The sequence below is a fragment of the Miniopterus natalensis genome, chromosome 5 (assembly GCF_054644295.1).
Source record: "Miniopterus natalensis isolate mMinNat1 chromosome 5, mMinNat1.hap1, whole genome shotgun sequence".
In the NCBI taxonomy this organism is placed as follows: Eukaryota; Metazoa; Chordata; class Mammalia; order Chiroptera; family Miniopteridae; genus Miniopterus; species Miniopterus natalensis.
The window spans coordinates 91,403,115-91,430,930 of NC_142085.1; the positions used below are offsets into that span (position 1 = coordinate 91,403,115).

General features: G+C 56.7%; 1 protein-coding gene across 3 annotated transcripts; it reads right to left on the reverse strand.

Annotated features, from left to right (window-relative positions):
• Positions 1-2,902: 2,902 nt before the first annotated feature.
• Positions 2,903-27,773, reverse strand: THBS2 (thrombospondin 2). Of its 3 annotated transcripts, none has more exons than XM_087817758.1 (22): positions 27,666-27,773; positions 24,729-24,803; positions 22,789-23,345; positions 20,823-20,907; positions 20,078-20,274; positions 19,505-19,645; positions 18,749-18,845; positions 18,081-18,251; positions 17,692-17,868; positions 17,185-17,358; positions 16,647-16,774; positions 16,414-16,569; positions 15,893-16,111; positions 13,837-13,944; positions 11,694-11,853; positions 10,338-10,456; positions 9,373-9,607; positions 8,200-8,427; positions 7,520-7,791; positions 6,634-6,731; positions 5,354-5,493; positions 2,903-4,882 (listed from the first exon to the last, which is right to left on the reverse strand). In XM_087817758.1, exons 2-22 carry the CDS (start codon positions 24,778-24,780, stop codon positions 4,869-4,871), a joined length of 3,528 nt encoding a protein of 1,175 aa, XP_087673884.1. In that variant the 5' UTR covers positions 24,781-24,803; positions 27,666-27,773; the 3' UTR covers positions 2,903-4,868. The 3 variants fall into 3 exon arrangements, with proteins under 3 accessions (XP_087673884.1, XP_016068437.2, XP_087673885.1); XM_016212951.2 differs by having other exon boundaries at positions 24,729-24,820; XM_087817759.1 differs by lacking the exon at positions 27,666-27,773 and having other exon boundaries at positions 2,903-4,818; positions 24,729-24,987.
• Between the last annotated feature and the right edge of the window lie 43 nt (positions 27,774-27,816).

Genomic DNA, 27,816 nt, shown 5'->3' on the forward strand with positions numbered 1-27,816 from the left:
GCATTGTGTGTCCATCTCCCAAAATCACATCTTCTGTCACCGTATGTTTGCCCCTTTACCCCTTACTGTCCCCCGCCTTCCCTCCGTGACCACACCGTGTCCGTGTCTGAGTGTGTTTGTTCGCTTGTTTTCTTTGTTCATTTGCTGCTTTCAGCTTTATATCCCACATGAGCGAAATCACATGTCTTGTCCTTTCCTGTCTGACTTATTTCACTCAGCAAGATATTCTCAAGATCCCCCCATGTTGTCGCAAACGGCAGTATTTCACCTTTTCTTACAGCTGAGTGGTGTTCCTTTGTACAGATGCGCCACATATTACTTGTTTAACAATGTAATTTGTTCCTGAAACTATATAAAAAGAAAAATAATTCCCTTTTTTTAAATAGGAAAAAGCACATGTGTTCTGTCCCAACCAAGGCTAATGGAACAGTTTTCACAAACAGGAAAATAAATCTACTGAACAAAGCAAACGTATATATATAATAAACAAAAATTTGAAAGTAAATAATTGGTACATAAAATTAAGTGCAATCAACTTTATTATACTAACATTTCTTTCCTCTTTCTATGTTTTTTTTTTTTTTCCTTCCCGAAAATCACTCCTTTGGATGCTCAATTCTCTTGTGGGCAGACGGTCCTTCCAGCCTGAAGTTACTGCACAGAAAACACCCTCTGGGCAAATGGAAGGCTGAGGGCTGAGTGCCACCATCCTGGTCCTGGGACCCAGAGGGGGCCGAGGTCTGAGCACTGTGGGGCCGCCCCTCCCGGCCTCAGGGCGCCTGTCCCCGGGCAGCCACCACAGCCTCGCCCACGGGCCTTGCTTCCCATGTGCCCTGTGATCCTCTCACTGAGGCTGTGTGTCAGGCCCGAGGAAGACGTGACTTTGCTGGAGCCACAGGATCAAACTGTCTCTTCTCAGACACATTTGGTGTGTCTGGGGTGAAAAAGTCATTCCACAGAACAAGCAATGTCTAAAAAGTGGTACAAGTTTCAGGCGTCGCTGTGGCTGAGACATGGAGTGAGTTGCCCAGTGAGGCAGCCGGTGACAGTGGGTCCTGCCAGGACCTGAGTGGCCACCAAGGGGTCAGGCTCTTACGCAGCCCTCAGAGGGCCTGGCAGTCACGCTATTCGGGGACACGAGGGTCGGATGTGGTCGTGTGGCTGACACAAGGCGGCTCAGGGCCCAGGCTGTTGGCAGGAATGCCCAGGGCATCCCCAGAGCTGATGTCCCCACGCTGGGCTGGCAGGGAGCCGCTCTGGTCTCTGAACCTCAGGCTCCCTGCCAAGTGGCTCCCCTGGGAGAAGGGCCTGACCCGGGACTGTCCCCAATAAGTCCCAGTTGTCCCCTCCTCCTGCCCTGGATTCCAGAGCCCTGATTCCTGTGAATCTCCATATGGGTCTTTCCGTCCCCAGCAGAACCCCACTCTGCAGGTGTTTGTATCCCGACTCTACGGGTCGGTCACTTGAGCAGAGCCAAGGAGCATTTCCCTTCGGGCCACTCAGTGGAACAAAAGGCTGACTGAGCAAAACCTGAGATGTTGAAACTCATGGAAGCCCTGGGGGGGCCCCCTTCAACCGACTGCAGAGGCCCAGGCTACAGTGAGTCCATTCTGAACATCGCTCCCCGACTCCCACCCGGGGCCACAGGCCCTCTGGATCCCGTGGGTGACAGTGTTCTCTCGTTTCCTCACCAGCTCCTGGGCCGGACAGTGTGAGCCCCCCGGGGCCCAGCTGGCTTGCCAACCCCAGGGCTTCAGGGCCCAGCTGTTACCACACCTGAGTCTCAGCCTCTCCTGGCACGTGGCTCACAGGCCACGGCTGCAGGTAAGAACCTCGCCCAGAAGGAAGAGAGGACTCGGCAGGTTCTGTCACTGACGTCACCGCAGGCCGGGGTCGCCCATTCCCGTGTCAGGTCGGAGAGACGCTGACGGTTGGTGCGTGAAGACGGGGAGCCGAGTCGGCCGGGCCATGCACGGGGCACAGCAGCCTGTCAGAAAACGGGTATATTTCAATGAATGGCAAAAAATTCTGATCGTACGGAAAAAACATGCCTGTTTCATGCCTGACGTCTGCGCATCATTAAACATATTCTGCATTCTGTGTTTCAGTGTAAGACGGGCACTGAGCTCCTTCCGGTGCAGCCTCTCGTCCGGCGGAACCCGCTCCCTTACTGTTGTGTCCGAGTCTCTCAGGGCTTCCGGATTCACACGGGCGCGAGGTCGGGTTCTCCCCACATTCAGGTCCCTCGTCGGCTGTGTCACAGCCCAGGTCAAGGCCAGGCCTGCGCCCTCCTGGCCTCAGACGGCCTTCCTGCCGCTTGCTCCAGGTCCGACTCACTCCCTGTGTCTCGGCCAAGTACCGAGTAGGCTGCTTTGTCCCCGGCCTTCCCCTCGCCCCTGCGTTGCTCTCTCCGGCTCTCTCAAGTCCCCAGGGCAGTCAGACCTGCTGGGAAACCCCGGGGCCACGGTACGATCGCCACCCCCTCCTGGGGACCGAGCTGGTTTTCAGGCCACTTCTCCGTCTGTCCTTCCTGCGGCCTCTGCTCCTCCCACCTCTGGGGGAATGAGAGTGGGTCGGGGTGCAGCGGGTACGGACGAGGGGTCCCTCCTGACGCTATGTTTTCCTGAATCTTCTCAGCAACACTCGCTAAAATCCACGGCATAGCTCCGGCCTTTTACAGTGACGAGCGGAGGAGACCTGTGGCTGTACCGTCCATGACCCTTAATCAGAGCTTCCTTCCCCACGAGAACCAAGGACACCTTCCCCCGAGAGATCGGATCAGGGAACACGGGCCCGACGGGCGTGTTCACGTCTCAGGAGGGGAAATGACAAATCTCCTGCTGGGGTGTCTCCCTTCCCCCAGGTAGAAACTCTTCTTTTTTAAAAAAGGGAGAGAGATCCATTTATAGAAAACCTTTTTACAATTTATTTTCTGTTCATCTTAAAGTATAAAACGAGTCTCTAGCTAAAGGCAGGGTTTCCGCAGTGAACCGCTGACCCTGAGAACAAATAAATAAGTATTTACAGTCGTTGGTAAAACAAGCGGATTCCATCAGTCTTCACGAGAAGTTCGTTCAAAACACATAAATAATTTACAAAAATATATGGTACATTCTGAACATTCACATCACCGCCCACACCACCGCGTCCTGGGGCCAGAGCCCACCGGCAGCGAGAGCCCCGCCCTCCCCACCCCACGGGCCCGACGGCTGCAACCCTGCTGTCCTGGGACTAAAGAGCCACAAAAAGTAAAAGTGCAGAAGACAAAGAAAATCAACCTCCAAGAAAGCAGCAAACTGACTTCATCAAATGAAAGGTCAGAGTTAAGACAAACCACGGATTCGCTCGGTTTGCCGTCAAAATGAAATCGCTGTTAACAGAAAGGGGAGGTTTGCCTCAGTCGGACGGACCCGACTTCTCTGATCAACCCCCTGCGGAAGGACCATGCAGCTTAGAGCAGAAATGAGCCCAACGCGTGCGACCGGGTGGCTGACTACAGGTGGCTCTGGCGAGACTTTGTGCCGACTTCCTCGGTCGTCAGATTCTAAATCCTCTGTACAGCAGGCAGGTAACGGGGGGAAATGTCGAATTAAGTCACCGCGACAGTATTTACTCAAGTTCCACCGTAAACTCTCATTATTTATTTGTTCTTCCGCATCTTACAGCATGTTTTATTCTGACAACGTAAGTTATAAAGCCTCGTATTTTGACAGGGAGATAATTTGCTGTAACTACCTTTATATTATTATATTCTAGTGAGACGTTTATTTCTAGGAATTGTACCACCTGTGTCTTCCTTGGCACATTTAGAATAAGTTACCGTGGAATGGAACTGCATTCTGTACTCTTTCAATAAATACAAGCACAACATTTACGACTGGAACCTTAATGAAACGTGTTACTCAGTTAGGTAAAAGCAACTCTTCCGTGGTTCAAAGCCCAGGCTGGGAACTGGACACCAAAGGGCACTGGGGGCTCCTCCCTGTGTCTCGTCTCTGCAGCAGAGGCTGGAGAGAGGGTCGGAAGCGGGACCAGGCGACAGCTGGCTGAGCTCTCTCAATCTGAGGTCGCCAGAGCCGCCTGGGTGAGGGCCCCGCCCTGTCAACCGTCACACGGAGGCGGTCTCGCCAGGCCCCCATCTGCCCCACGGTCCAGCCAGTTAGCCGGGATGTTCCTTCCTGGATAAAACCCATCTCTGCAAGGGCGAGGCTTTCACTTTAGACAAGAATGGGGGAGAGGTTTTCACTAATTCTCATTTTTAACGTCCCAATTAGTTCACTGCCCAACTGCATCAGGTGACTCACCTCCTGACCTCACCCCTACGGCCTCCCCCCAGACCCGAGCCTCCTCCTAAGGGACCTAACAAGCGGCGTGGTCCTGGAGCGGCGTGGGCCTGACCAAGAGCAGAGGCCGCTGCAGGCGGTGAAAGTCAGGTAGCGACACTGTCCTGCTAACGCCACAGCAGGTCCAACTCCATATACACATAAATACAACCAGTAATTGCACTTTATATGTAAACGTCGCTCTTTTTAAACAAACGGGAAGAAACAATGTCCTGTCAATGGTCACTCCACATACAGTCTCGTGCATCATCACTTTCCTGGGGCGGGTGGGACGTTCATCTTTGGCCCATCAAAATTCATCCTCTGAAGGCGCTTGGGCTTGGGGTTGAGGGAGGCGGTGAAGAACCGATCGAAGTTAAGGTCAAGGACAGAAGATGCTGCTGAAGAGAGAAGCCGTAGGACCAGGCAGGACTGAGGTGTCTGGTAACAGCATCTACGGTACGTGCGGGACACGCAGTGAGGCCGGTTCACACATCTACAGAAAACAGTGAGCACAGGATGGTGGGCCATGGCTTTTGTCTGGTCCTACTCTGTATTACCTATAACCGAAAATATCATTATTTTAATTGTAAAAAATGACATCCACGATATGGTTGAATACGTGGATGCTGACATGCGAGGGGGGTGGACAGTTGTCTAGGAAGGCCACCTAACATAGACAAGAAACCTTCCCCAAAGTCAACACTGTGAGTTTCCTTCATCTCTGTACCTGACGTCTGGTTTCAGGTGTGGTTTTGAGAAGCATCTCTGAGCCTTGCCCCTCCCCTCCCTCCCCCCTTCCTCCCTTCACAAGGGCGACACTGTGAAGCTCCATTAGGGGCCTGACGGTGGAGAACGTGCCGGAAGCCACAGGGCGGAGAGCAGTGGGGACCAGTGTTTCCTACCAAAGGCCTCCACGTTCGACTAGAAACAAACACTTAAACAAACAAAAGCAACTCAAGTTGACCAAACATCTGGACGGGCCAGGCGCACACGCCCCACCCTGCGCCGAGACCTGTCCTCACACCCACCTCTGCACTCGTACTTGAGGTCCGAGAAATAGACCATTTCTTGAGAGAAGACAAACAGGCCCAGCCGCCCGCCTGCGTAGGTCTGGTCGTAGATGGGCCCTGAGTCCGCCATGACCTGCTTTCCTTCGTGCACCAAGACTCTGGGCGGGACGGAGAGAGAAGAGCGTGAACTCTGGGAAGCACACTCCACGGAGGATGGGCTCAGCTCCCTCCTGGCCACGCCCACAGCCGTGGCTCAGCTCCCCTGGCCACGCCCACAGCCATGGCTCCGCTTCCTCCTGGCCACACCCACGGCCGTGGCTCAGCATCATCCCAGCCTCCTTCATCCCATCACTGGCTGTGGCCACAGGTGCAGGCAGGTTTCACCTTCATCTCCGCCTCTCAGAATCAAGAACAGTCCACGGTGGTGAGCAGCACGTCCCTCCCAGTCCCCCCACCGTGGAGCCAGTGACCAGCTTCTCCCCACTGAGTCAGGGATCTCTTGGCTTATCATAGGCACGTCAGCCACGTGCTCACTACTGTGTCCCCGCTAACTGTGAGCTGCCCGGAAGCCAGGACGGGCTCCACCGACATGCACAGGACGGGGCTGGGTGCCCCAGGGCTTCTCGGACAGGAGGGAGACGTGACTAAGGGGGAACTTGTGTGTGGGGACCCTCATGGAAACAGGGCCCTGGGCACCCAGTCTGCTCACATCTATGTGTTACTGTGGGACCCACACATGCCACGTCTGTGACCCCGACTGCATGGAGCCCTTACTAACTAAGCTTAGCTTTGCACAAAAACTTACATTTTAATCATCATTTTTTTTTTTTACTCAAACCCATCACAAATGGTGTTGCCTCTGGAGAATGACATTCTGTGGGACTGGTATCTGTGCCATTTTGTTTGCGGCAGTGTTTTAAATCGAGCCATTCATGGATCAGAAATAAAGGCAGCTGCTCTCCAGGTGCAGCGCCTGCCAGTCCGGGAGCCGCAGACAAGTACCGACCGCTCGTCTCCTCCGCCCAAGGAGGATGGGTGCTCGACATCCTCCCAGTCACTTTAATAAGATGAGTTTGACTTTCTCGTCAACAGTTTTTGTTTTTTAAAAATAAGTGATGAGTGGTAGAAGATTCAGGACAGAAAAGAGAAGGCATTTAAAGTAGAAAAATCCAGAACAAGGACAGGTTAGAATTCACTCGGGCTCGGCCGTCTGCTCAGGTTCAACCCTGCTGGCCAAAGAAGTGCACCCTTAAACGTGAGACTTTTCGATAGAAACATCGGCAACCTGAGCGGCTCACCTTATGTACCCGGTCTTGGGTCTGTGGGTCAGGTGCCACCTGTAGGCAGTATAGTCTTTCCAGCCAATGTTTTTGGGGTCATGCCAGAGCGTCCGCACCTGAGGGAACAACATCAGTCCTGAATATAACTGGAGCCTAAGTCCTAAGCACAGTTTCACACCAGTGCATGAAAGCTGAGGATGTTGCTCTGCAAACCAACCCCTGTGGCTCAGACCCAGGGTATAAATCTCCAGGGCAGGTGAGAACCCAACAGTGGGGACCAGGAGTCAGTGCCAAGAGCCCAGGCACCTAAGCTGGACTCACGGATCCAAATTCTGGATCCTCTGCATCCTGAGCCTGAGACCTGGGGAGAAATATTCTCACCCAAGGATATTTTTTCATTGATTTTTTTCTTTTTTTAGAGAGAGTGGGAGGAGGGAGGGGGAAAGAGGGAAAAGAGACAGAGAGAGAGGAATATTGATGTGACAGAGACACACCCATCTGTTGCCTCCACAGGCGCTCCGACTAGGCTGGGGATCGAGCCTGCAATCCAAGTACATGCCCTTGACCGGGAATCAAATGCATGACCCTTCGGTGAGGGCCGATGTTCTAACCACTGAGCAACACTGGCCAGGGCATACACTTTCTAAACATATCTCCCTGTCACTAGCAGGGGAGGGAAATATGTTTAATTGGTGAGAGGATCACCAATAGTGTTCATAAAAGTACCAGGCCTAGTGTCTTTAATTAGGGAGAGACTCAATAAAAGATGCTTAAAATTACTGTCACTGAGTTAAGATGGACAGAAACCAAGGTGAGGGCCTTCAGAAGGGTGGGATTGCTCTCCGCAAAACCCCAGCAGCAGAGCTGAGTCAAAGGAGCCCGGCTCCCATGCAGTCTCCCTCACCTGTCCCGCTGTGTTCCCCGTGTGCCACAGGGCATTCCTCAGGTGCTCGCCCGTCCCCGTGGTGGAGTTGACCACCTTGAGGGACACGCCTGAGTAGCCATAGGCGCGGGTGGGCTGGTCCTCCCAGTAGGTCTGGGTCACCTGCTTCCACATCACCACGTAGAAGCGGCTGCTGGACTGGTACCCGAACACGAAGCCGGCATAGTCATCGTCCCGGTCGGTGTTGACGTAGAATGTGCCGCTGAAGTCCACAGACCCAAACTCGTCGAAACCTGGAGGCCAGGGGGATAAGGGCTGTGAGAGGAAGTCAGAAGCAGCCCTCAGGGGCGGCCTGGACCAGCCCTCGCCACCATGTGCAGCTCTGGGGCCACTCAGCTCGGGGTCTGTTACTGGGGCACTAACACAGCATCTGGGGGTTCATCTTTTCAGATCCAACCTACAGAGCCAGAGCGGAGCTGCACGGTGTTAGGTGATGGTTTGTGGCCTAGGTCATAAAATAAAATGGCAAACAGCCCCTGAAAATTACATTTCAGAGAACGACGAGGCAAATGCATGCATTGAGCAGGTCTTACAGCCTGTGGAGGGACGGGGCCACCAGGGGACCCACTGATCCCACCCCCGTGGCTTTAAAGGACAGCTGGACCACAGCCTTGACTGTCTCGTGGACTGGGGAGGCTCACCCACAGCGATGCCGGGGTCGGAGTTGGCCGTCTGCACCAGCTCCTTGCCCTGGTGGCGGATGACCCAGTTGGGGTCGATCTGTGTGGTGCCCTTGGGGTCCAGGTGGACCATCTGGAAGTTCCTGAAGTCAGTCTCGCTGATGGCGCTGTTCTCCGGACACACGTCGTCAATGTCAGGGACGCTGTCGTTGTCAAAGTCATCTTTACAAGCATCTCCCCGCCCATCACCTGTCGCCAACAACAAGCCGGAAATGAGAGAGCAGGACATGGCTGGGCGCCTGCCTCCCGGGTCCGAGAGGACTTTGCCGAGACTCTGGGAGCCCAGGTGAGCACTTTGCAGTATTTCACGGGTTAATTCTCATAATTTCTAAACGCTGAGCTGATGCCCTGAGGCGTCGCACACGCCTCCAGCACGGCTGTGACAATACTGCAGCCAGGCCCACTGTGGTCCCCGGGGCACACAGGTCACCGTCAGCCCCCTGGCTCTGAGCGGAGACGCAGCACAAAATCTGAGCACTGGCAAGAAACCAACTGAACCAGCAGCATTTGCTTTGTTTTTTAAATATTTTCCGGAATGTCTTTTATTACCTTTGGTCTCCTCCCTGCCTTCGGTCCGTCTGGCGCTCTGAGCGTCTTTCTTACGTGGTAAACGACTTGCCCAGGGAGCTGGGACTTCCCTTTTTTGGAAGCTGCTTATCCCATTTTCCACTGAGGTGATGGGAGGGTCGGGGGTCCCCTGGTGTACAGGGGCCGGGACGCTGCCCCCGTGTCTGGTAATGGTGACCCCAGTTCAATAAACCAGCTGTGTTAGTATCTGTTGCTTCAGTAGAAAAAGACGCAGAATTCCCAGCGTGCTCTCCGCGTCTCTCTTCCATTCCCCTCCCATTGGCTACGTGGCCAGCACACCCTCGTGTGCAAGGAAACCTTGAAAGCCCCCACGTCCAGCCCGCACACCTGCCATCCAAGTCCTCCCGGTCCCCACGTCCAGCCCGCACACCTGCCGTCCGAGTCCTCCCGGTCCCCACGTCCAGCCCGCACACCTGCCGTCCGAGTCCTCCCGGTCCCCACGTCCAGCCCGCACACCTGCCATCCGAGTCCTCCCGGTCCCCACGTCCAGCCCGCACACCTGCCATCCGAGTCCTCCCGGTCCCCACGTCCAGCCCGCACACTTACCGTCCGAGTCCTCCTGGTCGGGGTTGAACACCAGCCGGCAGTTGTCCCTGTCGTCGGGAACCCCGTCGTTGTCATCGTCCGAGTCGCAGGCATCCCCCCTGCCGTCGCTGTCGTGGTCGGCCTGGTTGGCGTTGGAGATGTAGGGGCAGTTGTCCTGGTTGTTCTGGTGGCCGTCCTCATCGATGTCCTCATTGTTGTCACACTGGTCACCCACGAGGTCATTGTCCACGTCGGTCTGGGGGACGGGGCACAGGGGCAGCAGCCTTGAGCATCCGTCCCGTGAACCGGGTGCAGATGGAAAGCCACCTGCGGGCGCCTGAGCTGGAAGCTCCCGTCCCACCCGTGGGCGGTGGGTCTGTGGACGGGAGCAGCTTCCTGAGGTCACCCCAATGTCTACACACAACCGGGTGGGGCCCAGGCCTCTGTCCCTGCTCCCCCTCCACAGGGCTCCCTCCAAGCCAGACAGACAGAAAACCACCCAGAATCAAGGCTCCCTCTGACACCGTCCACCGCAGTACACAGGGTGGGCCGCTCTCGGTTTACAGTTGTTCGTACGGAAAACAATTCAATAACAGCAGCACACGAATAAACTGTTCCGCGTACTCACAGCTGTAAACCTAGAGTCCCCCCCCTGCATTCTATGAACTAGACCAACGTGTCCTTTCCTCACTGTGTCTTCAGAGGCAACTCTGAAAAAGCCAAGTCCTCGGACTAAATTGGGAAATAAATGCAGAGACAGATGGAGAGACAGGTCCCTTCAGACCTCATGGCGAAGCCTCTGCTCGTCTGGCCTGTGGCCCCCGAGATGCAGGAGCCGTGCTCAGAGTTCAGTGAACGTTTTCAGTTAAAATGATGGAGACCCAGGCTGTCCTGCCTGGCCGAGCTTGTGAAAACCCACGAAGACATGTCCGTCCGTGACCGACAAGGTCCCGGGCCCACTGCTCACAGACACTCATCACACCCACCTGGTCAGGGTTGTGCACCAGGGGGCAGTTGTCACAGTGGTCGCCCACGCCATCGCCATCCGTGTCCCTCTGGTCTGTGTTGTAGACGTAGGGACAGTTGTCTCGCTCATTGAAGACGTCTGCAGGAGATCAGGGAAAGGGAGACGGCTGAGTTGGCTGAAGCACGTTGCCTCCTGTCGCGTGATGTAACTTACAGCCAGGCTTTCGCTGAATAAAAATGACCCAAGGAGGCAGTAAAATGAGAAGATTACTCGCCAGCTCTGTGAGTTTTCTGGATGAGGCCACCCAAGGTGGTCACTGACTGTGTTCGTGGGTCAGTCCCCGAGTCCACTGAGCTGTTTCCCTGAATATCCCCCCAGAAAATGCGCCCTGAGACCCTGGGTGAGCAGTTCCCCGGCTCTGTTGCCCTGTCATCTGTCCCCTCCGTTATCAGAAAGTGAAGTGGCAGAGATACAGGCTCTCAGGTATCACCTTAGTCCAAGAAACCTGAACACAGATCACAGATTCCATCCAGATGGGAGTTAGGAAGAGACAGAGGTTCACAGTGGACCCTAGTGACACCGCTGCCAGTGACAAGGCTGCAAACGGGGTCCCGGGAAAAGCGGGAGACAAGCCTGGGGTCTGGGAAAGAGGAGAGGGTCCCCTGGGGCGAGGGCAGGCAAGAAAGGACCTGGACACCCCTGGATCCAAGGAGACGCCCCAGCCACCCTCAGCCCCAGAAACCAGCATGCCGGACACTGTCCTGGGGCCAGGGCAGCCGGTCAGTGTCACACCAAGTCACACTGGTGAATGTCCAGGTGAGGATGGCCGGCGTGGTGTGGCCCATAAGCTGCTGCCGGCTGCATGACCAGTGGGAGGCGGCACCCAGGTGGAGTCTGGTCCCCAGGGCCCAGGGCCCTCGGATTAAAGGTCAGCCTAGTGGTGTCAGACCTCACCGTCCGCAGACACCTGGAGCCTGGGAAGCTTTGCAATGAATGGTTCAGAGAATGGAGAGGGGTGAGGCCCTGGATGTGTCTCCCCAGAGAGGCGAGTGCTGCAGACCCTGCTTGGAATCAGTCTTGAGAGGAGAGAAATGGGCTCTGGAGCATGGGGGGGCCCTGTGAGGGCACCAGAGCCAGCCTCAGAGGAAGGAGACGCTCGACTGCGGTGTCCTAAGGGTGGTCCTGAGGCTGGCGACCCCTGACGCTGCCCACAGGGAGAGACGGGCACACTGGCGATGGCTCTGAGAACAGCCTAGAGAATCACCTGACATCACATTGGCAGCAGGTGAGGCTGAGCGTGTCCAACACGCACAGACTAGAAGTTTGCAAACACGTCCACCTGAACCTTAAACACATCTTCGCAGACAACACTGACCGTCCCCGTCGATGTCCACAGAGCACGCGTCCCCCTCGCCGTTGTGGTCCGTGTCGATCTGGGCAGGGTTGTGCACGTATGGACAGTTGTCACAGCGGTCCCCGACCTCGTCCTTGTCGTAGTCGAGCTGGCGGGGGTTGAAGAGAAGCTGGCAGTTGTCCTGGAAGAAGAGCAAGGAAGGGGCTTAAGAGGCAGGCTCCTGGGGTCACCCATGGCCCCTGCAGGTCACGCAGCCCAAGCAGGTGAGAGCGACCGAGGCAGAGGCCGGGGAGCAGGGCCGGGAGCCCACCCAGCACACTCCTGGCAGCAAGTCACTTTATACTTATGTGGGCATCTGCCCCTTGCAAACATTTTGAGATTTTCCACAGCGAAGATGACAAACCATATGCTTCATGGTGAAGACAGATGCATAAATGGTGAGTGAGTGAGGGAGGGAGGGAGGGAGGGAGGGAGTGAGGGAGGGAGTGAGTGAGTGAATGAATGAGTGAGTGAATGAATGAGTGAGTGAATGAGTGAGTGAGTGAGTGAGTGAGTGAATGAGTGAGTGAGTGAATGAGTGAGTGAGTGAGTGAATGAGTGAGTGAATGAGTGAGTGAGTGAGTGAATGAGTGAGTGAGTGAGTGAATGAGTGAGTGAGTGAGTGAGTGAGTGAGTGAATGAGTGAGTGAGTGAGTGAGTGAGTGAGTGAGTGAGTGAATGAGTGAATGAGTGAGTGAATGAATGAGTGAGTGAGTGAGTGAGTGAATGAGTGAGTGAATGAGTGAGTGAGTGAGTGAATGAGTGAGTGAGTGAGTGAATGAGTGAGTGAGTGAGTGAGTGAGTGAGTGAATGAGTGAGTGAGTGAGTGAGTGAGTGAGTGAGTGAGTGAGTGAATGAGTGAATGAGTGAGTGAGTGAGTGAGTGAATGAGTGAATGAGTGAGTGAATGAGTGAGTGAGTGAGTGAATGAGTGAGTGAGTGAGTGAGTGAGTGAGTGAGTGAGTGAATGAGTGAATGAGTGAGTGAATGAATGAGTGAGTGAGTGAGTGAGTGAGTGAGTGAATGAGTGAATGAGTGAGTGAGTGAGTGAGTGAATGAGTGAGTGAATGAGTGAGTGAGTGAGTGAATGAGTGAGTGAGTGAGTGAATGAGTGAGTGAGTGAGTGAGTGAGTGAGTGAATGAGTGAGTGAATGAGTGAGTGAGTGAGTGAATGAGTGAGTGAGTGAGTGAGTGAGTGAGTGAGTGAGTGAATGAGTGAATGAGTGAGTGAGTGAGTGAATGAGTGAGTGAGTGAGTGAATGAGTGAATGAGTGAGTGAGTGAGTGAATGAGTGAGTGAATGAGTGAGTGAGTGAGTGAATGAGTGAGTGAGTGAGTGAATGAGTGAGTGAGTGAGTGAATGAGTGAGTGAGTGAGTGAGTGAGTGAATGAGTGAGTGAATGAGTGAGTGAGTGAGTGAATGAGTGAGTGAGTGAGTGAATGAGTGAGTGAGTGAGTGAATGAGTGAATGAGTGAGTGAATGAATGAGTGAGTGAGTGAGTGAGTGAGGGAGTGAGTGAGTGAGTGAATGAGTGAGTGAATGAGTGAGTGAGTGAGTGAATGAGTGAGTGAGTGAGTGAATGAGTGAGTGAGTGAGTGAATGAGTGAATGAGTGAGTGAATGAATGAGTGAGTGAGTGAGTGAGTGAGGGAGTGAGTGAGTGAGTGAGTGAAGCAACGGGTCAGCGGAGCTCCGGCGCAGCAAGGCTGCGAGCAAGCTGATCCCCGCAGCCCGCAAGTCCTGGCTTATGTGTTGATGTCAAATCCTCCACATTTTGCAGGTGTTTCCCCGGGAAATGCTGATGCCCGAATATCGCCATAAAGGTGAGTTTCTCCGTTTCAGCGACAGCCCTGCCCACCACTGTCACCACCAGGAGGGCAGGTACGTCCCTTTTGTGGGATAAATGTAAGTTAAATGGTTGTTTCCCGCCGAGCGCCCCAGACAGCTCCCTGCCGGTCCGCCACTTCTTCAGCGAGGGACCAGCCTTCTCCGGCCGCGGGTGACTTGGGGTGATGTGGGCGGAGCACCCGTCTCGACAGCCCCAGGCGACGGTTCAGTGTGAGGTGCTCCTCTCCTGACCCCTCCACTCCCGAAACCCAGAGCGGAGCTCGGAGGGTGCGGCCCCACCTTCTCGTCACTGACACCGTCGTTGTCGTCGTCGTCATCACAGGCGTCCCCAATGCCGTCCTTGTCGAAATCTTCTTGCCCGGAATTGGGCAGGAGTGGGCAGTTGTCCTGCGATCAGAGGAAGGACTTGGTTATAAAACATCCCCGGAGCCCTTCCTAAGGGGGGCAGGCAAACAACTGGGGGGCAGAGTGAAGATGCTGAGGGCACACCCGCCTCCCCGAGCGCAGAGGGGGGAGCGACCCCGCCGCGAGGCCAGGGGCGTGGGGCTCAGCTCTCAAGGGCTGCCCTGGAAGCTACGTCACCCCCAACGAGAGGAGACGGAGGAAGCTGTGGACAGGGCCAAGCACCTAATGAGGGGCCGTCCACTGCTCTGAGAAAACGCGGACGCAGACGGAGCCCCTGTGTCCCCTCCTTCCCCTGAACTTCAGCTCATCCACCTGGGCACAGCTCCCCCAACGTCACCCTTGGGAGCCAGAGGGCCAGATTCTGGGACCTCGAGGCGACCTGCTCAGAAACTGAGGCTCAGGCTCCAAATCACCGCCTGGCTCAGCGTTTCCGAGACGCAGGTGACTTGCGTAACGAGTCACAGGTCAGGTTTATAAATACTATAAATCACAACCGAGCTGCACAGACACCGACAACGCGAGGGACCTGGAAACACTGGAGAGGGGAGGCAGTGAAGGCTGCGTTTCTGCGACGGTAACATGGGCACCACGGAGCTGGGGGGCATGCAATGGGTGGCATGGCCCACGGCCCATGTCTCCAAGGAAGCTGCTCCCAGGGCCACATCTGAGCCCAGATTCAATGCCAGCCCATAAGGAGGGAGAACGTTCTGGGAGGGGTGGGGGTGGGGACACCTGGGGGTACGTCCGCTGAGGATACACAGGAGCCCCTCAGACCAGCTGTGGGGTTCCAGTAACCGTCTCCCTTAGCTCCCGTTTACACTCATAAGGTGGGTTTATAGTTAGGACCCGCAAGGTGCCATTTTTTTAGTGACTGAATTCCTGTCTGAAAGTCCAATGAAGAAAAAATCAGGGTGTCCTTATGGCAGTCTCAGCTTCATGGGCACCGTCTGTTAGCCCGACCCTGAGCCCCAGGGTGTGGCTGACCCCAATAGAGACCTCCAGCAACAATCCCACCCACAGGCGCCCTTCCTGGGACCACCGGGCTCGACCCCGAGCTCAACGGGGAACTGGCAGGTGGGTGGGCGGGAGATGGGACGGGCCCAGCCACTCCAGAGCCAGTCACTGTGTCCCGTCAACACCTGCCATCCACAACCAAGGCAGACAGGAGGAGCGAATTCCAAATAAAACTGACTACCCCACAGTCATGAGAACGAATAGACATAAATATTAAGCAGACTTATACGTGCAGATGTTTTGCACGTGTGTCATCCACATTTCTGAAGCTATTAAGACATGAAGCCGGCTCGGCCAGTGGCTCGACTGGTTGAGCATCGCGGACACACGTTCCTCTGTCTCTCCCCCACATCTAAGCGCGCCCTCGGGTACGGGTTAAATAAATAAATAGAAAGGCACTGGCACCTTTGGGGCACCTTGCAGAGTGGCCTCGTGCTGATTTCTAGAAGGGGCCGCAGCCTGATCTCTGGAACCTACAATGTCACTTTGTGCGGGAAACGGGGGAGTGTCACCTTCCACAGCAAAACGTGCGGCTGAGTCAAGGGTCTGGAAGGAGTTTCCTGGTGTCTCTGGTGGGCCCCAAACACCAGCACCTGTGTTCTTACCACAGGGAGTCAGGGGGCTGGGGGCAGGCACGGGGAGGGAGAGGGCGGTAACAGGCCAGAAGCAGAGGCTGGAGGGAGGGAGGGAGGGAGGTGGCCGCAGGCGGGGGCCCTGGGCCACCAGCCGCTGGGAGCTGCCCCGAGGGAGCGTGTCCCTGCCGACAGACAGACGCCTGATCTCAGACTCCCGTCAGACTGTGAGGTGGTGAACACAGCAGCCCTGTCCCTGTCACTCTTTCCAGCTGCCCCAGGAAAGTGACGCTCCTGTGAGGGACCCTGAGGCGGCCCCGTCGCGGGGCCAGCGGCGCCCTCACCTTGACGCAGTGGTAGGTGGCGTTGGTGGCGCAGACCAGGTTCTTGTTGGGCCAGCCGTCCAAGTCGGAGTCCTCCCCGCAGATGAGCCCGTCGCCCGCGTAGCCCGTCTGGCACTCACACTTGTACATGGGGTCGCTGAAGTGCCCCAGGTAGATGCACTCGGCATACCGGTGGCAGCGGTGGGTCTGCTCCTTGCAGGGGTTCTCGGGCTCACACACCTGGGGGGAGGGTGCCGGTGAGAACGCAGAGACCTGGGCCGGCCCTGGCCGGACAGACGCGCGGGACTCCGCTCCTTCAGGAGGGGCCTGGAAGCAGCTTCGTGAAAAACCGGGACCTGGTCCCCCTGGGTCCCCACTGGTCAGCGGTCACGGTAGATGGTGGGTCCCAGAGCCCTGGCCCCGTGGGAGCAGGTCCATCCTGCCCCCTCCCCAGAATGCCGCCTTCCTCTTCTCCCACCCTCCAATTCCCCGGATTCCTGCTGTTTGGACACTGAGAATCACATAAAGGGCCCACTGCTCACTTGCTTTTCTGTCTCCGCCGCCTTCAGGCCGACCCCGAAGGGCTGGGTCCCCTTGTACCTAGGGGGGCAGGGCAGGCAGTGGAACCCGGGGTCCGTGTTGACGCAGCGCTGGGACTTGCTGGTCGTGGAGAAGCAGACATCGGGGACCAGGGCGCACTGCGGGGGCAAGCGATGTGAGCCCGAGCACCCCCTTTCTGCACGCGCCCCCCTGCCCTGCCCGGCCCGGCACCCACCTCGTCCAGGTCCTCGCAGTGGGTCCCGTTGCCCAGGAAGCCCACGGGGCAGGAGCCACAGGACCAGGAGCCATCGGGGAAGCTGTTGCACTGGGCTCCCGGGAAGCAGGGGTTGGACAGGCAGCCGTCTGCGGGGAGCAGAGGGGTCAGGGCCGTGGGCCGAGGGGCGTCAGCCGCCAGGACACTCACTGTGCCCCAGGGGCCCCCACGGGCGCCGTGCTGGTGACAAGCACAGGATCACAGCACAGATGGCGGATGTCCTGCAGCCCAGAGCGCACGGCTGGGCCGAGAAGCTGGGGGCTCACGTGTGAGTCACTCGCTATTTGCTGTGCACAACCCATCCCGACTGTGTTTCTGCTTTTACACAAAAATCAGGGGAACCAAACACAGATGTTAAGAGCAGGTGCCTCCAGGTGCCCACAGGCGGTTTTTCTCTGTGTTTCCCATGTATTTCCTCCCTTTAATCAGAACAAAAGCCCAGCAGTGACTTCAAAGACCCTGGCTGGGGGGCCGAGCCCCGCGCCCCACCGGCGCCCACCTGCGGGGCAGCTCCTCCTGTTGCACATCTGCTGCTCCCTGACATCCCCCCTGCAGGGCTCCCCTCCGTGCTGGGGCTCGGGGCTGTTGCACACGCGCGTCCGTTCCCGGATGCCGCCGGCGCAGGTGACGGTGCAGGCAGACCAGGGTGACCAGGGGCTCCACCGGCCGTCGACTGCGGGAGAGAGGGGCAGGGCAGGCGGGTGACCCACGTGGCGGTCAGGAGGGTGGCCCGGTGAGGCGGGGTCCCCACCGTGGCAGGAAAGGCGGGAAGAAGCCCCCTCCTGGCCAGAGGCCGGAGGGTGATGGAGGGGAGGGAGCCTCAGGTGGTGAATTTTTACCTCTGGGAAGAAACTTCACGGCCCCGTGTGTGGAGGCTGAGAACTGGGGCTGGGGCTGCGGGACACCCGGGCCAGCCACCAAGGGGACCCGGCACCTTTCGTCCGTCACGCTCCTGGGCCCCGGGCCCGCTGCCCCACAGGCCACCCCACCCACCCAGCCCTCTCACCTGGGCACGGGACTCCCTGGCAGCCTTTCGTCTCCCGGCCACTGCCTTTGCAGGCCTTGCCCCCCATCTGGGGCACCGGCGAGTTACAGAGACGTATCCGAGTGATGTTGCCGACCCCACAGGTCACAGAACAGGAGGACCACGGTGACCAGTGGCTCCAGCCACCGTCCTGCCGGACTAGCACACGGGAGGCAGGAGACATCAGCACAGGCCCCCTCTCCCCGGCCCTGGAGTCGCCTGTCACTCAGGCTGGAGGGAGGGGGACCAGCAGGGCCTGTGGACAAGGCTAGGTGCCCCCCAAAGAGGACAGTGAGTGGCTGTCCCCCAAAACCCAATCCCAGGGCCAGGGATGCTGACCCATCACACGGGGCCCAGTGGCTGACACTCACTGCGGTTGTCGCACTTGCCCAGGCTGCAGGCCCGCGTCTGGATGGACGGCCCCAGGCAGGTGTTGCTGGTGACGTCGCAAGACCGTCCCCTCTGCTGGGTGCCTGGCCCACAGGTGGCAGAGCACTGGGTCCACTCCGCCCATGGGGACCAGCCCTCCTCACCATCTGCCGCTGGGAGGGAATCACAGGCCTTCAAGACTCCGCCCAGTGACGATGGGTCAGGAGGGACGGGGTCATGCCCGCGGTGGGACCTGTGCCCTGGACACGGTGTGAACCTCCGAGAGGAAGATGCTCTGGGGCAAACACTGGGTAGCCCAGGTCAGGCCCCAGGTCGGAGTCAGGGTGTGTCTGCCAGGACCACTCATCGTGGTAACACACCCGGAGCTCCAGGTTGTGTCTGCCTCTTGGGTGGGTACTCGCTTGGAGCCAACGTCGGGGTTCTCTGTGTCCGGTGGTCACTGGGGCTCGGGCTCCTCATCGAGGGGGACCGGCCAGGACAGAAGCCCTTGGTCCCTAACTCAAGGGCTTGCAGACGCTTGCTGGTCACTGAGCCGTGAAATGAACAGCCGGGTGAAGTGCCCCTGGGACTGTGCAGCTTGGCCCTCACCCCTCTGAGCAGACAAGAGTGACACCCACAGGACCCACGCTGGGGCCACGGCCACACTCACAGTGGAAGCAGGATGGACAGCAGTCTCCCTCCAGCAGTGACGGGTTGGCGCAGGTCACTGGCGGGCAGGAGATTTGGTGGCAAACAGTTTTAAATTTCTACAAGTAAAGAAAGGCATTCGTGTAACACTCGCTGGAAAGTCAGCTCAGGACCAGGCTGCGTTGAAGGGTCCCTGGAATGTCCAGTGATCTTCACCCCACAGGCCCTACACCCGACTCCAGGGGCTCAGCTCACTCTGCCCTGGGTGCCCAGCACTGGCCGTCTGTGTCCCCTGCCTGCCCCCCCAGCAGTGACAACGGAGAGTGTCCCGCTGGGGCAGGTGGCGGACAGGACGGCAGGGTCAGCTCATGCTGTGAGGTCCGAGATCACCCTCCGTGGAGGTGGAGTGACATGAGACTTGGAGAACCTCAGCGACCCACCAGCTAGGCTCTGGGCAGTGACAGGCCGTCCCCGGACGTCCCTGCTGAGCTCTGTGGCCCTCGCAGGGCTGACTGGACCTCAGCACAAGCTAAAGGGCACCTGGCGGCTCCATCCCCGCCGCCTCTAGCACTGGACAGGTCGCCCCCTCAGCCTCGGTCTCTTTATGTGCAGAGCAGTGAGGCTGGTTGAGGCCTGGTTTGCAGTCAGCTCTGCTCCGTGGTTCTCACTCTCGGCTGCCCTGCGCCCCCCAGTCAGCCAAGGTCCACCCACGTCCAGGCTACAGCCACGTGCTGGGAGCGCTTGTGCCGCTGGGGCAGGGACACTGCCGAGGCCTCACCTTGCAGGTGCACTTGGTGCAGCTGTCCACCACCCAGGTTTCATTTTCTGCAAAGAACCGGCCGTCCTGCCAGCACGCAGACATGTTCCTCGTCTTCGGGGGGCCGCCGATGAGCTCCCAGAGGTACTGGTTGTCGCTCGACTGGAAATCGGGGCAGGATGTGAGGACAGACAGGAGCAGGCAGCAATCAGGGGCCAGGCTCCCGAAGGAAGGGTGTCCCCCCACTGCAGCTCTGACCCCCAGAGCGGGAGCCCGTGCGGACCCGCAGCCCACGAGGGAGAGGGTGCGCGAGTCCCGCGAGCCCTCACAGGCTTTTCGCCGGCGCCAAGCCTCAGCCGCGTCACTTCCCCACGGCGCTCCGCGCACCACGAGCACCTGCCCACACGTGCCAGCCCGGCGGCCTCTGCCTGTTCCTGCCGCCCATGCTCGTGTGGAAGGAGCCAGAAGGGGCCTCCGTCTCGCCGTGCCCACTCCCTCGGCCTCCAAAAGACCACCCACCCTGGACAGAGTGAGGACAGGCTCAGGGGCCCTCTGCTGCGGACGCAGGCGGGGTCTGTGCGCCCCGGCACCCACCACTTTCCTGAGGTTCTCGTGCAGCTGGCTGACGACCAGGCGCAGCCCCGACAGCTCGCTGACCATGCTGCCCAGCTCCTCGCAGGAGCGCTCGCACACGCCTGGCCTCTCCCCTGCGTTCTGGCCCACGTACGCGGAAGTGACCGCAGGGCTCAGGTGCAGCGTCTCCGTGTTCTCGCTGATGGCATTGGCTTCCGCTGCGGGGACATGATGGGGGCCCCATCAGAGCCACCCTGGGGTGCAGCCCGCCAGCCCCGCATGTGGGTGCCGGGTGGGCTTCCTGCACACGTCCCCGCCATGGAGGCCCATGGGTTTAGCAGGACGGTCCTGCTCCTGACCAGCTCTGACTCAGCCCTGGAACCACCCACGGGTGGAGCAGAAGCGTGCAGATGGCCTGGGCCCTGTGAGGCACTGGGACCTCATACCCGTTCCCCCTGGGGGACGTTCTGATTTTCAATCCCACATTCTCCAAACGTCCCAACAACCCTCAGCTCCTCATCTGTCTAATTTCCCACCCAAAGCACCTTTTATTCTTCAGCTTGCTGTGCATCAAGCAGTCAGATGTCCTTGCCCTTCCCCGAGACCCCCCTTCTCCTGGGCATTCACAGCATCGTTCTGCCAGGTGGCACTCCATCCAAATGTTTTAATTTTAATTCTCCCTACTCACAGTCACACACCCCCCAGAGCAGAAATCCACCTGAGACAGGAAATGAGACGGGAAATACATGGCTCAGGACACACCTACCTCCCTGGCCTTGCTGACAGCCTTTCCTGCTGAGAACGTCTTCCACGGAGTTTTCAAACACCAAGTAGACATTCTGCAGCAGACCCTGTGAGCACACACGGGGAGAAACAGCGCTGGGCAAACGCCACACGTGACGCCATCTTCGGTGGATGAGAGGAAAACACTCGAGGTGATAATAACTTGGGGTGTTTTCTCTAAGTGCCCGCACTCAGCAGGTTGGAGTCTGTAGAAGGGCCACCCTGTGTGTCGCTTCTCGAACTGTTTCAGGCACGACACAGAGAGTGGGAGCGTCCCACAGAGGGGAGCGAGGGTGGCCCCGGGGAACAGGTAGCTCTGTCACCTGAGGATGTTCTGATGGGTGTTCAAGGCTACTCTCTCCTTGCAGGGGACTCGGATGATTATTGCATTTGGCTAAAGGTCTTGAGAACATCTGCTGGCCCCGCCACAGACACAATGAGATGAAAGTGTCTCCCACACAAGTGAGAAGCCGCTCATCACAGTGGAGACAGGTCACCTATATGCTATGGAGCTTCTTAACCCTAACGCTAACCCTAACCCTAACCCCTAACCCTAACGCTAACCCTAACCCTAATGCTAACCCTAATCCCAACACTAACCCTAACCCCTAACCCTAGCCCTAGCCCTAACTCTAACCCTAACCCCTAGCCCTAACCCTAACCCCTAACCCTAACCCCTAACCCTAACCCTAACGCTAACGCTAACCCTAACCCTAACCCTAACCCCTAACCCTAACCCTAACCCTAACGCTAACCCTAACCCTAACCCTAACCCCTAACCCTAACCCCTAACCCTAACCCTAACCCTAACCCTAACCCTAACCCCTAACCCCTAACCCTAACCCTAACCCTAACCCTAACCCCTAACCCTAACCCTAACGCTAACCCTAACCCTAACGCTAACCCTAACCCTAATGCTAACCCTAACCCTAACCCTAACGCTAACCCTAACCCTAACGCTAACCCTAACCCTAACCCTAACGCTAACCCTAACCCTAATGCTAACCCTAACCCCTAACCCTAACCCCTAACCCTAGCCCTAACCCTAACCCCTAACCCTAGCCCTAGCCCTAACCCTAACCAACCCCTAACCCTAACCCCTAACCCCGGCCACCAGAGTAACTCCGGAACAAGCCAGGCACCTGACCGAACCATTTTACTCATGTAACCGAGCTGCATCGCTCAGTTATCTCCGAAGAACACACAGACACGTGGAAGGGAACACAGTGCTAGCCCTGCACCATGGTTTTTGACAACCCTCTTCCGGGAGATTCTGTAACGAAGGTGCACATGGAACTGCCAGGTTCCTTTCCTTAGAAAGGTAACGTGTTCCTTGTTCTCGCATGACCTGAGAAGCGGATGTGGGAGTGGGTTCAGCATCACAACGTTAGTCTGGGTTACTGGGAACGTGTGACTGGGCTGACTCCCTGTTCACCCATCACCCTTCGTCGGAACATCAGTGACTATCGTGCAGGTAAAAAGTGTCCCTGCGACAACTGGCTCTGCTGATTTCTGGTGCTGTGTGTGTGTGTGTACATGGGTGTGTGCATAAGAGATGTCTGTGTGAACACGTGCATATTTGTACAGTGTTTGTGTGTGAACATGAGAGGTGTCTGAGCACACATGCATATGTGCGTGGTATTTGTGCGTGTGCGTGAGGTGCCTGTGAACACACGTGTATCACCATACATCATGTGAATGTGTGCATGGGTGTGGTGCCCGTGTGTGACTGTGTGCACGTGTACATGTGGGCGTTCATGAGCACATGTATGACGTGTGTGTATAAGTGGCTGTACATGTGTGTGCATGTCCACACATTGACTGTGAGCTGTGTGCACGTGTACAAGTGTGTGTGCGTGTGCGTGTGCATGTGCCTGATCTACTGCAACACAGGCCCGGTCGGCTGCCCGGGGAGCCCTCCCCACGTCGCGTGGCCCTGTCCCACGTACCCTGAAGTGACTCTCCCGGACAGAGCCTTTGGCCACGTACAGCTTGCTCTTCTCCGTTTTCAGCTGCTCGTAGAAGGGCTCCTCCAGCATGAAGCTGTCGATGAGGTCACAGCCCACGTACAGGCTGAAGGTCTCGCCGGTCACCTGCACCGTGACGTTCTTCCACTGGGCGTCGGCCAGGCCCACGTCCTCCAGGGACAGCACATGCTGGGTGCCATCCACCCAGTAGGTCAGGTCCAGCGTGTCGGCCGGGCCGTTGGAGACGAGCTCAAACTGCCTGCGGGTGGCGCCGGGGCCCTCAAGGGCCAGCAGGGTGCCCCGGGACTTGCGGTCCTGTTTCAGGCTGGCCGTGAGGAAGAAGCCCTCCCTCTGCCGCATGAGCCGGGCGATGCGGCCCAGGAACTCGGCGCCCACCGGCGGGATGTAGTCGAAGCGCAGGAAGCGGTAGGCCGGCGTGCGGGGGTCAGGGCCCCGGAACTGCTTGGCTCCGATAGTCTTCCGGTTGATGTTGCTGATGCTGAAGAGGTCGAAGGCCGTGTCCTCGCCCTGGTCACCAGCTGCGTGAGGGAGCCGAGCAGGGGTTACAGCGGGGTGAGGGGCCAGGAGATGCATGAGGCCCCCCACGCCCGGCGCCCCTTCCCCTCCTCCGGGTGCAGGGCTGCCGTGCTCTGCGAGGCCCACTCTCCTTTCCCGCCTGCACCTCAAAACGGGGGCTGGTTCCCTTGACAGGTCAGGAGCTACAGCCAAAGGTCCCCAACAAGGTCGCCCACCACTTTGTTAAGCTCAGCGGACACTTTTCCCAGCAAGACTTCCCAGGAAGGAAGCGGGGCCTGGTCCCACCCTTTCACGTGCTCCGGACCGTCCCCACCCAGACTCCGAGCCCCTGCTGGCTCCCATCCTTCCCCCAGCCTGGGTGTTGGTGCGGCCCTCTCCTCATGTTTGCCCAGAAAGAGTCCTAAAGAACGTGTCCTGGCTGCTCGCGTGGCCTCTCGGGGCTTCGTGACACTGGCCTCTCTACTCTGCAGGTACCATTCCCGCATTTGCCAGGCACCCTGCGGGCCGGGGTCTGAGACAGCGGCTGCCTCGAGTCTGCACACGTGTAGTGTGACGTCACCTCTGGAAAGAGCAGCTCTCAGAGCCACCAAAATTACAGCAGTTCAAACAATTCAAGATTCTTTACTGGACGGAACATTTAAACAAAGTCTAACTTTGCACTGGACGCTTGGCTCATTAAAACGTCGTCATCACAGTGTTGCTGACGGAAGTGTGAGCTGTACCACCTTCACTGGAGCCGTTCGGCAACAGATCCAAAATCCTTAGAATAACTACAACCTTTGACTCAACCTTTGGAACTTATCCTGAAGCATAATCAGAAGTAAAGATTCATTTACAAAGGTATTTCCTGTGCATCATCTATATCAGTAAAAGTAAAATAATGTAAGTGAGAACTGGCCAAAAAGATGTACAGGTTATCTTCTGGCACATTGTACAGGCGTTAAAATCATGCTGTACAAAGAACAGAGATAGAGGGAAACATTTATGATGTATTTTTAAGAAGGAAAACAGGTGAAATGCAAAGAGGTTACAAAATACCAAGCACCTCACGCAGTGAATGCAGCGCGGAGGAAACAGGTGCACGCGCGCCCAGGAAAAATGCATCTCTAGGTGGTATTTCTCTCTCATTCCTGAATGTTCAAAAAATAAATCCTTTCCTTTGGTATGGACCCAAAAGTAAGCAAATATTTATTTAAAAGGAAGTGAAAAGGGCTCTAAAAGGTCAGACACTCCAACCACTAACTTCACTTTGTCCAGCCCCTCATCTCAGGTGACCCACCCTGAGAACCAGGTCCCTGAGGCCCTGCCCCCACTCGCCCTGGGCCCCCACTCGCCCTGGGCCCCCACTCGCCCTGGGCCCCCACTCGCCCTGGGCCCCTACTCACCCTGAGCACCGCAGGAGGCCCAGAGGGCCAGCAGGACCAACGTCCAGAGCATCCCTCCTCTCTGCTGCCGGATGCCTGCAGGTGATCAGAGCCTGTTGGTCACAGTACAAACCTTCAGTGCAGACTGGAATTCTTACTCACATGACCATTAGAAGAAGCTTGTATATAACAGTCGGAACAAACGGATTTGTGGGAATTAAACGCTAGAGGAGAAACGTGCCTCTCGGATGGCAGGCTTCCAATCGCAGCTAATATTATGGACTAGCATTTGCTGACCAGCTCTGTGCTAACTGCATTCAAATATCTGTATTATTTAATCGTCATCATGACCAGGAGGTATATGCTACTGTTGGGGTCTCTGGTTTACAGGAGGTTTGTAAAAGGAGGCCTGGAAAAGTCTCGTCTGGCCCAGCTCGGAGCTGCTGATGAGCAGTACAGTCAGGCTGGAACCGAGGGAGCTGGACCTAGAAAAACATCAGCCTGGTGGAACTGATCCCTGGAGGCATTGTGTGGAAATGGCCAAGAAAAAAGTTATGCATAAGTTAATTAAATAGAATAAACATTAACTGTACATTGAGTGAGAAATGAGCTTAATTTGGAGTATCATAATTACAAAAAACAAAACATTCTACTTGGATATAATTTTTCACCCTGCCTGGCTCTTTTCCTACAGCCTGTTTTTCCATTCTTGGGATTTTCAGTTGGCTGGCTCAGCAGAGGCTGGACCAGAAGTCAGGAGACCTGGCGGGCGGGCGGCTCTGTGTTAACCCCTGCTGGGCAGCCCTGTGTCCTGGGTCTGGGCTCTCTCATCCCCATGAGGGGCTGGACACCCAGGCCCACCCTGCTGTGCTGCCTGGGCCCTGAGCCCCAAAACTTAGGCCTGATTCCCCCCCTTCAGGATATCAAAGAGAGCTAGGGCCTCGGTGCTGAAGAAACACAAGGAGGCTGCCCCTCCAGAAACATTCAGTAAACTGGCCAAGTCGTCTCCCATAGGGGAGACGCCCCAGAGGATGAGGAACACCCCGCAGGGCCCCCGGGTCCCTCTGGAATCCAGATGCCCGATTTACACCTTCCGCCCCCAAAGGAGCCCGGGAGCTTGCAGGCAGCACCGGGGAAGCAGAGGACCCAGGGAAGCCCAGATCTGAGACCCAGAGCTGAGCTGTGAGCTCCTGCTGTGCCACCTAGGACACCCGTCTAACCTCTCTGCCTGGGTCCCCTCACCTGTAGAATAAAAGGTGGTCACTTATATGTGGAATCTAATGAACAAAACAAACTGACAAACAAAACAGACCCAGAAACACGGAAGCATGAAACAGACTGAGGGGTCTCAGAGGGAAGGGGGGTCAGCGGGAAGAGGTTAACCAAAGAATTTATATGCATCTGTGCATAACCCATGGACAGGGGAGGGGGAGAGAGTGCAGAGGAGGGAGTCACTGGGGGGAAGGGGACATCTGTAATACTCTCAACCAATTAAGATGAATTTTTTTTTAAAGCAATGGTTTAAAATACCCGCCTCCTGGGTGACTGTGAGGAGCAAGCTAAGCCAGCTGACGTTTGTGAAGGGCTCACTCAGCACAGCAAACACTCGGGTGCTGGTCACACACTGGCTGGGCTCCCAGCTGGAACGAACGCCCGTGACTTCCCCGTGCAGTGGCAGTGACGGAATGAGGTCAGTGGGGTTGTTAACAGGATTAGGGGACGTGAGCAGACACCGTGTCCACGCTCGCTCTGGGCCCGCGTCAGTGGTCCGCACGGCCTGCCCTCACCATGCACCCGGAGCACACCGCTGACCCCTGTGGGCTCCAGGTAAGGCCGGCTCTGGCAAAGGCAGCCTCCATCCGAAATATCAACTTAAATTTCTGGATGCCCAGCTCCCTGAGTCCAGGCTTAAAGGGTGAATGAGCTCTGTTCCGGCCACATCCAGCCCCATGCTTCCCAAAACAGAAGTGTCTCAGTGTCTCTCCGACATATGAGGGTGAGGGTCTCATCTCACGGGATCCCGACTACAAAAAAACCAAGCCTAGCTGGTGGGGCCTCACCGCATCCAGCGTCCTCTGACTGACTGCAGAGCTCATACATCACGTGACGACAGTCACACACACCACAGTGACAGGCACAGCACCGTCCACGCTCGAGTGTGCTCCTGGTTTGAGTGTTGCCAAAGGAGATATTTCCAAAAATGTCCCGCCACAGGATGCCATTAGAACTTGTAAAGATCTTTTAAAATTCTTTCTGTATGGGCCGTCGCAGCAAAAATAACATTCTGGGAGACAAGTTCACCCCCCACCAAGTGCCAGGATCAAAGCCTGTGCTCCTGAGGCCCCCTCAGCCCCACCAGATGGACAGAGACAGGCCCCTGGATAACAGCCAGGCCGACCTAACTGCCCCACACCTGTATTCCAGGGCACCTGGCACTTTGCAGGCACTTACTATTTCTTTTTCATAAATAACTAATGTTGAAAGCCACTCTCCAGGTATTAATAACGTCTGCGGTTGGAGTCCCTATAATCTCTCTGATTACTTTTTCAAGTTCTCTGGAATGTTTTTCCCCTCCAATTCCTGCCTCCTGGTTCCCCCAGAATAACAGACTTTAATGTGCAAACTTCTTACTCTGTAGCTGAAAAAGCGTATTTGCCCAGGTTCCCGGGCAGGTACGTTCATGAAATAACAAGTCGGGGTGTGATCCGGGTGCCAGGGAAGGTCTCAGCATCCCCCTGCAGACAAAGGTTAAAACGCGTTCCGTGCCTCAGTCCCTCAGTTAAGCACAAATCTGCGTGGAGACAGGCTCCCTGCATGGCCGTCCCAGCCACGTCGCCCACCTCCAGCTATAAATCTATGCTCCCGTTTGCCTGCTCCCTCTCAGAAATCAGAAGAGCCTTCTCTGAAAATTTGACTATAGTCAAATGATTTGGTAAAGTTTTAAAAAAAAAGTCTTACCGTGTAAGAGAAACGGCTGCAGCGAGGGCTGGTTCGGGGTTGGGACGAGCTGGTGCTGGGCGGGGGCCTCTGCAGACGAGCGGGGGGCGCACTGGCCTCCGGGCAGCAGCCACGGCTTTATATGCTCCTGTCTCCGAGCTTAATTCATTCC

Excerpts from the sequence above, each read along its gene's own strand:
- THBS2 (XM_087817758.1), bottom strand. The coding sequence starts at position 24,780 with ATGCTCTGGACGTTGGTCCTGCTGGCCCTCTGGGCCTCCTGCGGTGCT. Across the intron at positions 23,346-24,728 it reads GGCCTCCTGCGGTGCTCAGG|CTGGTGACCAGGGCGAGGAC; the intron begins GTGAGTAGGGGC and ends TCCCTCACGCAG. Across the intron at positions 19,646-20,077 it reads ACGAGAACCTCAGGAAAGTG|TCGAGCGACAACCAGTACCT; the intron begins GTGGGTGCCGGG and ends CCCGATTTCCAG.